The sequence below is a fragment of the Osmerus eperlanus genome, chromosome 19 (assembly GCF_963692335.1).
Source record: "Osmerus eperlanus chromosome 19, fOsmEpe2.1, whole genome shotgun sequence".
Taxonomy (NCBI): domain Eukaryota; kingdom Metazoa; phylum Chordata; class Actinopteri; order Osmeriformes; family Osmeridae; genus Osmerus; species Osmerus eperlanus.
The window spans coordinates 7526978-7536346 of record NC_085036.1 but is presented as its reverse complement, the minus strand read 5'-3'; the positions used below and the strand labels follow the sequence as shown (position 1 = coordinate 7536346).

The 9369-nt window shown below is 49.1% G+C and overlaps 1 protein-coding gene across 1 annotated transcript; it reads left to right on the top strand.

The window, feature by feature from the left end:
- Window positions 1-5862: 5862 nt before the first annotated feature.
- Window positions 5863-8806, top strand: LOC134039555 (leukocyte cell-derived chemotaxin-2-like). Its single transcript, XM_062485475.1, has 4 exons — window positions 5863-6224; window positions 6332-6425; window positions 6781-6926; window positions 8273-8806. The coding sequence occupies exons 1-4, from the start codon at window positions 6128-6130 to the stop codon at window positions 8437-8439; spliced, it is 504 nt and encodes a 167-aa protein (XP_062341459.1). The 5' UTR covers window positions 5863-6127; the 3' UTR covers window positions 8440-8806.
- The last annotated feature ends 563 nt before the right edge of the window (window positions 8807-9369 follow it).

Sequence of the window (9369 nt, the reverse complement as noted above, 5' to 3'; positions counted from 1 at the left end):
GAGAGAGAGAGAGAGAGAGAGAGAGATGAGAGAGAGAGAGAGACATAGAGAAGGAGGGAGACAGAGAGAGAAGCCCAAAGACGAAAAGAGACAGAGGCAGGAAGTGAGAGAGAAACAAAGAGAGAGTTGGAGACCCAGAGATAGAAAGAGAAAGAAAGAGAGGGCAAAGGAGTGGGGGATAGGAACGTGAAAGAAAGGGAGGGGAGAGAATGAGACAGAGAGAGAGAGACAGAGAGAGAGACAGAGAGAGAGAGAGAGAGAGAGGAGAGAGAGAGAGAGAGAGGGGGGGGGAGAGAAATCAAGAAATGTACAATAACATGGAAATCACAAATACCCATCATGCCGGTGTGATGAGACAGAAACAGGATAGAAAATAGGAAACATTCTACTTTCCCACAAGGTTTACACGCAACCCTTCCCCCTTCCCAACAAAGCACGGGGGCAACAAGAGTTGAAAGTTCTGAGCTTTTAGCATGCCTTCAATCCAATTCAAACCTCTTCTACAGTTTCTTCATCCAAGCCTGTTACACCCCTGACAGGGGAGTTGCTGTGCAGCCAGCAACAGACTGACCACCTGTTCTCCAGCGACTGTTAAACTGTGAGGGGAGAGAGAACGATGGAAACCATGCTGGAGGCTTCCCTTGAACAGATGCAAGTCTGAATACATTTCCTGCTATGGAAAAAAACTGGTTCAAACGGCTGCCCTTCTTCTTTGAGAAACCCTGCAGAGATCACATGGAAGTGCGCCTGATTGGCGTCCTGGTTCTACACGGCAGGCTGCGAAGCTCCTCTCTCCTCCTCCTCTCTCCTCCCTCGCTTTTCCTCTCCATCAAGGCGGAAGGATGTGTCCTGCAGTGGATTTGCATGCTCTTCACCTCCCCCGACTGGCTTCCTGGTTCTACACGGCAGGATGCGAAGCTCCTCTCTCCTCCTCCTCCTCCTCCTCTCCTCGTCCTCCTCTCCTCCTCCTCCTCCTCCTCTCTCCTCCTCCTCCTCCTCTCTCCTCCTCCTCCTCCTCCTCCTCCTCCTCCTCTCTCCTCCGTCGCTCTTCCTCTCCATCAAGGCGGAGGGATGTGTCCCGCAGTGGACTCGCGCGCTCTCCCCCTCCCCCGTCCGTCGCGATCGCTCGCGTCCCGCTCCTGATTGATATCCGATCGGCCGCGACATGTGCGACATTCGTCGGGCGGCCTGCCATGTCATACCCCTCTCCATTCACCCCAGCGAGTAAGGAGACAGGGAAGGGACAGCTCATAATGGACCGCTCGCTTTCACCTCGTCATATTTCACGAAAATGGAGGTGCGTGTGTGTGTGTGAGGGAGTATGTGTGTGTATGTGTTGTTGCGCTTGTGTGTCTCCTATAACCTCTAGCCAGGGGGCGGGGGCATAGACCGTCCAAGACAAGTCAGACAAAGAGACTGAACGAGGAGCAATTTCAAAACAAATGGACGGAAAGGTGAACAGGTAGATGAGCAGTGATGAATGGCAAGGAAAGGTGTCAAACCAGGACGCGGCTGTGCCTTGTGTGCACCGAAAGGATTGCCTTGTCGTGCGCCCGATTCAGTTCTCTCTCAGGAACTGACAACTCGAAATCCACTCGAATGGAGAGTGTCAAGGGAGACCACTTGTCCCCCCTTTGAAACACTGTGACCCAAACGTCTCAATGCCACTAACAAGGATGACGGGCCGTATTCTCGACGTGCCCATGCACGCGGAGATCCCGCCGCACCGATTTCGAGAGCCCTTCAACAGCAGTTAAACAGACACTCTCACGCCCCTAACATTTGAGCTCCGCAGTGCTCATCTTCAGCCCAAGGTCATGCTGAGTCATGCTGCATTTGTTGTCATTGAGTGTTTTGACATTTCAAATGTGGAATGGCGTTCTTTTCAGCAGAAGACCAGAGCCAGGCGTGTGCCTTGACCACAGCCTGGTCCACTCACCCTCCTCCAAGGCCTCCCTCCGGTCTTCACGAGAACCTTGTTAGCCGAAGCCTGTTAGACAGGCCACAGTGCCCCCTGTTGTCCGGTGATGGAATTGCCTGCTTCTTTCTGCCTGAAGGCAGTCTGGCTTACTAAACCCCCCTCCCAGAGTCCCTAAAGTATGTTTACAAATCGACTCCTCCAAGTGGGCATGACTGGGGTGCTGGGTTGAGATAGCTGATTTAAACCCAGACACAGCCCCGATCCATCATCAACACCGGCCTTTCTCACCGACGGCTTGGTGTGGCAGCTTTTTTTCTTTCGACTCCTCCGTCCGTCCTCTATCGAGAGGAAAACTCAGCCAGCCTGGTTAACTCTTATTACGTAAAAGAGGTTAGGCTTCACGCAGACCTCTTTCTTCATTCCTCTGCCCATCGGGCTCTCCCGAACAGGGCTGTGCTTTCCATCTTGTCCCACTGGTTGCTCTCCTCTCACGGGCAGCGCCCGGCACTTGAATGCTACCCGACGCTGTCCTGGCACCCAGTAAAAAAAGGGGGGGGGAAGAGGGCAGATGGGAGGCATGGGATTTATTTCAGGTCTGTTCAAGGAAGGTGGTGCAGTGCCGCAACTTGGATCCGGAAGGCGGTGGGGGGGGGGGGGGGGGCGAGGCGGGTGTGTGCGTGGGGGGTGTTGCGGCGGACTGTTGCTAGGAAACACTTGTGGCATCTCCTCTCTCTCTCTCTCCTTCTCTATCTCTCTCTCTCCTTCTCTATCTCTCTCTCTCCTCCTCTCTTCTTCCTCGCTCTCTCTCTCTCTCTCTCTCTCTCTTCTGGAAATGCCAGAGCAAACGGAGAGAGGAGCCCGAGTGAAATGTCACTCCGAGCCTCGGAGGAGTTTGATGAATGTTCCTATTTAAGCACCAATGTTTATCAAAGGCCACTTCTGAGTCAATACACCCGTTCGCTGCCCGAGCGCGCCGCGCCGACCGAGGCGGCCGACGGATGGCTCTTCAGATTCCCATCGTGTCACGTCCCACTTCCCATTTCCCCTGTTCCCTTCCCCGCTCTCCCCCCTCTCTCCGGCTCTCCTTCTCCTCATTCCCAGCCATATGGTCCATCAGCCTAATCCCCGGCCGAGGTATCTGATTATTGAAGTCGCTCGGCTGAAAAAGCTCAATTCTCTGGCTGCCACGGAACCCCTTTCTCCCCTACATTAGAATTCCGTGCACGCACACGCGCGCAACCTCTCACACACACACACACGTACACACCTCAATGACACCAGCTAGGCTCGAACTCCCTGGTCACTTGAAGGGGCAGTGGCTATCGTACAGCGACAAGGGACAAACTGCCAGGCCAGAGCTGATAGGCCGGGTGGCTGACCAGCGGGCCAGGCGACACGGGTCAATCTCTATCCCACAGAACGAGCACGTACCTGCAGCTGAACGCTTGAGATTAGAGTGGGGCTCAAATTCCTCGTATCGATTGACTGGAGCGGCATTGTGTGACGCTTCAGGCTAATCACGGCACGAGAGATGCCGCACGGATGCAGAGTACAGTGAGCTTGAAGATAATGGATTTTTTGATCTTGTTAAGGAGGAGCTGTGACGGGGGCAGGCGAGAGGCACGCGCGTGGCGAACCCTCACGCGGCAAGACATGCAGACGTCGGCAGAACGCGTGCAAAACAAACTCACACAACCTGTCTCACCGAGAGACAACCTTCCATTTGGCACAGTGTTTTTACGCAAAGACGATTCTGAGATTGTCACGTTATTATGATAACGACTCATTTAATGATGCATTAGTGTAAGCCGAACAGATAGTGGTTCAACTCATTTCCAGTTGGGACCCTCTCGACAGAAGCAGTATAGCTATTAGCTGTAGCAGCCAGTGGTGGTTCTAGACACATTTTACCGGGGGGGGGGGGGGCAAGGTGGGGCCAGTGTTTAATCAGAGGGGCACATTAAAAAACAGAAACAAATTAGATTTAAACATTAAATACTTTAATATTTGGTTACATTAAAATCATACAAACGGATCTGGCTCTCCCTCTTCCAGCTCCTCAGCTCTCTCAATACCTTGATATGTTTCTCTCACTTTTTTTATTTACTGGGCAAAACAGGCTGCAATGTCCCTTCCTCGTTTCATGAAGACTACTAGAAGAAGAAAAAAAAACGTCCCAAAAAATAAATATATATATTCAGTCAGCTCAGGGGGACCACAGGGGGGGTCAGGGACATTAGGCCCCCTTGTAGAACTGCCCCTTGGTAGCAGCAGCAGTTTTCTGCAAGGCCAGGTCCCACGTTAAATGTGTCACTTCAGGACAAACTCAGGGATATGTTTTTCAAAGGCCAATATCAATATTGACTGGGACGGAACGTCTTGTGGCCCGATGAGTGGTGCAGTGGGCTGACCTGCTTTTCCAACAGTCTCCTCTTTGTGTGGCTCTCCCTTCGCACTGCGCCTCCTCCACTCTGCCGGACTGGTACGTATCAATGCACTCCCTTCACTACCAATACCAAAGCCTTGTGTTTTAACTCTGACAATCCACGTAGACGTATCCATTCTAGGGAGGCTTCATTCTGTATCCTTGAGGGTTTAGGTTGGTTGAGGGGCAGTTCTATGGGCGTATGTGAAGCCCTCTGTGACATGCTTGCGTGTAAAAAGGGCTATACAAATACATTTGATTTGATTTGTATCTCGCAAACAAAACTGTATGCCTGCTTTTGTTCCTGGTCTTACCTGCAGGTGTTGGAGTACCACTCTGCCAGCATGTTGTTGACACCCTCCTTCCTTTCCGTTCTTCTTGCTTGCTGTAAGTATCTTAGAAACTGGCTTCTTAATTGGCCCCTGATTCTCCATTCTGTCTAGTGCTGGGTCTAAACGGAGTCCCGGACTTCTGGTATTCCCAAGATCACTGCATCCCTCATGAGAATTACTCATAAAAAATACAATAAAAACTTGACTTAATATGTCTCATAAAGCCCATATCTGTTCAAATGGATTTGTAATGACTCAGCTCAATCACAAAAGATATAGTAAAAGGACAGGAATCTACTATGCCTGCCCCAAACTATCACTCAATAGTATAACATTATTAACAGCTTGTATGTGCATGTAAACTGAACCCTGAGGGTCTGGAGCTTATTGGGGGAATTACTGCATGGGTACTTAAAGCATGATTGAGTGTTTCAGGCGACATTAGATTAATTGCATCTAACCCAGGGCACTTCCAGATAGAGCAAGAAAGCTCGTGGAAGACTGACGGGGAAATTGTCTGAGCGTAGTCTTGTTAGAAAGCGGAAAAGCGCGCGCGAGATAAGTTCACAAAAGGGATGCTACGCCTTGAAGTGTGGTCTATAGATATACCAGAATTGGGGCATTTTCGTTTGTCATACTGGGGGGAGGGGGGGGGGGGGGACAAAGACAACAGGAGTAAGCTACGTCCAAATCCAAATTCGCCCAGGCTCTGTTGTTCTGTGCTGATAAACAAGCCACTTGAGCAGAATCCCATTTCAAAGCCCACCCTCGCTGGAGCGACTCGCTGTCACCATAGCGTTGCTCTTGGCAGGGGAAAATTGTTTTTCAGCACAGTCCATTTAGGCCTTCCAGTGATAAGCAGCTCATTTCAATTAGAAGGCCGGTCTACGTGTTCAGGTGCCAAGCACAGTGATTGAAATATTCATTGTGGCGCTGAGGGTAGCAGGTCTTAATGAAGATCAAACACTAGTTTGTTCACATGTTTGGTCCTGGCTGGGATTAAAACGCCATGCGCCAGCAAACTCATCGCCCCCGCCCCCCCCCCACCCACCCCCCCAACCTGAGTTTTGATCCCTTGCCTTTGAGGCTGCAACCATCGGGAAAAATGGGAAAAGTCATGATCTAAAATGTTGTTTTATTCGTCGGAATTCAAAGCGTGTTTCCAAAATTGCCCAACGTGATCCCTCTCTCCGTCTCCCTTCTCCCTCTTGGGTCTGTCTCTTCGTGTCGCAAGTCCTGCTTCCAGGGCTTGCTCTGGACAGGGAGGAGAAAAGGGCCGTTTCTGTGACGAAGGAAACGAAGGCTGGAGGTGGGGAGGAGGTGGGGAGGAATCGGACGGCAGGAAACGACAAGAGGAGCAAAACGTTGACCCTAAAGCCAAAGACCAAAGGGGGCGGGCAGAGTCTGAAACGTGGCGGGCGGCCACGGAATGACCTCGGCTGCACCAACATGGGGGGCATTTGCCAGCCCAGCAGATATGTTTGCCAAGGACACTACGTCGAAAACAATTGTGCCGGGGCAAAGACACGTCAGTGCTGCATGCCAGGTGATCGGACACACACACACACACAGACACACACACACACAGACACACACCACAGCTCTTAATGTTGTGCAGTGGTAATTATGTCCTATGGCGTCCATGTCCTGAAGGTTCGGGAGCGTGGAGTGTCCTGTGCGCAGGACACCACAACAACAGAGTGAGGGCGTGTGACGTGTTCGGCTGTGGGGCCTTCAACTCAAACAGGTACTTCACCTCAGACTGGGTCATCCACGAAATATCGTTTCAAATATATACTTTTGAAGGCATTTCTGTTTTCTAGTGATGGTTGCAATTGCAGAGAGACAGGAAATGTAGGGGAGAAAAAGAGGGGAAGAGGCAGGAAATGACTCAGGCCGGATTCAAACCCCGCCCCTTCTTAGCCTACACGGTATTCTCATCTGTGAGCCACCAGGGTGCCCCAGATTGACTTTTGAACACAAGTCACTCTCCACTTTTTGGGGACATCTACAGTACCAAATAGATTACCTATACCCGAAGAGGCTGACCAAGTGGGGGGATAAGAATGGCGTCCTCCCTCTCTACCCCTCTCCCCTGACAGAGGCGACGGCCGCCACGAGGCTGTGGACGTGGTGTGCGAGGACTACGGCATCGTCAACGCTCCGTTCTCGGGCACGCTGGGGGGGCTGGCGGGCCGGGCCGGGCCCGACGGGATGCACTACGACGGGGTCAAACTCCTCAACTCTGGTGAGCACTTTGACCACTCGTCCGGCCCTTCCAATCAACCTCCCTACGGAGCTCAACCAAGCGTGTTGCAGTAGAAATATCTTTGTGGAGAAGTGCACGAGCCCATTCTTGGTTACAAAAACAATTTTCTCCAGTCATCTTGTATATAGGCTCCTCCCGAGACGGTTCTTACAAACAGTGCAACTCTATATTCCTAATCCATAGCTCTGAGGAAGAAATGTGCTTCTTTCTCTAACCTTCGCAACTCCTCGTAGCCGCTGTTAGCATTGTAGCAGGGCTCACTAGGTATGGAAACGCAGGGCAGGGGTGAGCCTGGGGTCTCATTATACAGGATCCACGGAGCGATTTGGAGGGATTAGCCAGGTTGGTGTAGAGAACGTGAGATCTAACTGAACTCTGGGTCCCCTTTGACACATGGACCTGCCTGCTTCTGAAAGCCCATCAAAGGAAGCTCACGTATAATGATCTTCCATAATGGCAGCCATTAGGGGTTAGGCCACGCATCTACATTAGCCTTCGTCCGGGAGTGCGTAGGTGTGTCCCTGTGTGTGAACACGTGTGTGGGCCTGTGTGTGTGTGCGTGCGTGTGTGTGTGTGTGTGTGTGTGTGTGTGTGTGCTTGTGTGCCTAGTGCATCCTGCCTTGATGAGCACCATGCTGAGATGAGTAAACAACATCTTTCTCGCTACCTCTAATTGACTGCATTATATTCCATCAGAGTCTTTCATCTCGGTGCAACTAAAGCTTGATTATGCATCAGAGACACCACACATGCCTGCTGACTAGAGAACAGTGATAAAGGACAGAGTCATGAAAAGATTTGCCGGGGCTTTTTGGTGTATACAAGCTATTATATTTTCAACTGGAACTCAATTTGGCACATTTTTTGTTGACGTTTTCAAGAGTCGTTAGAGTGAGAGGGCCATGCACGCATTTACTGTGCTCTCAGCACTTCCACAAAACAAGAACTTTTGCATCTGGGGTCCAAACAAATGAGTAGAATCCTAATGCCTAGTGTGCCACCCTCTTGAACGCACACTGTAGTCAGTGGATGAAAGTGTTCATTGAGTGTTGGGCATCACCTGTAACCTGATCTCTTCCCTATACCCCTACCGTGTTTTTAAACAGCGTTTAAACCCTTGAACAGAAAAATATTTCTTAACCCCATTTGATTATACTGCATGTTCAAACCATATTAACCAGAATTTAAACTGACATCAAATGCAGGTCTATCTTTTTTTAGTGTTTTTTTGTCAAAATAAAAATAAACTATTAAATAAAAATTCTTTTTTAATTGTATTTTATTCAGGTCATTATATTTATCTGTGTCTTGTGTTTGGCTTGCAGAGCACTGTGTGAAGCTTTTCAACATACGTCCATACCGGTACGTGGGACCAGTGAGCCAGGGGGAGGCCCTGGGCTACCTGCTCCCTCTGCAGGAGCGCTTCTCTGGCATCACCTCTCACATGGAGCTGCAGCTGTGTGACCTGTCCGACCCCTCGCCCTTCATTTGACCTCTCCCCTTTCACCTTCACTGTCACCTCTTACCTTACAGGTGTTCCCGGACTTTTATATCTGTGAACCCTCTCCTTTGTATGGCCCTTGACCTTTCAGTCTGACCTCTTAGCTTTGGTCTAACACCTCGCTTTTCAACTCCAGAGCTTCTGAGCAAAGCTTCTCAGAAACTGAAATAGCTGCAATTTCCCCTTTTTGTCAGTAGAGGGCAATACCAATTAAGCATTTGAAAATGATGTGTATTGCATATAATATACCACAAGATGGTGCTACTGTACTTATCAACTATTACAATGTATATCTCACAATAACATACATTGTGCTATGTGACCACCTTCTTTTAAAATAAAGTTTTATTATAAAGTGCATGTTATAAGGTTTGCCTGAGTTGATGTTGAAATGATGAACTGTTGATAACATGCAGACCTCCTGTTTTAAATGTTTCTTCTTTCTTTTTTTACATAAAATATTATCATAAAATATGTTTTTTTTTTTTATTAAAATGACCGGTTTCATGCAAGCATCAGACACAAAGATAAAGTGATGCTGATTGGTCCATCATTCTTACAAGGGAATGGTTTGCATGACCTTTAAACACTCCCCGCTCCTGAATACTAACAACCCCATTAGTTGATTGTCTATACCTTGTGATAAAACACTGTACTATGTTTAAGCATAGGCTACATATGTCTGTTTTGAAGGGATTCAGACGTGGAATTCAAGTCCCACCGTGATTGTTTTACACTTTGTCCTGTCGCTGTTTGTAATTTAAGGCAAGATGTTGCCAGCTTTTGAAATTATTTTAGTTGATATGTTAGGGATTTGTTCTTGAAATAATTATAAAATTGGATTCTACTCCGGCAATGTATTTGTATTGTTCACACACAGGATCACTAATAAATGAAGGACTACTTTGCTGAGTGATACAA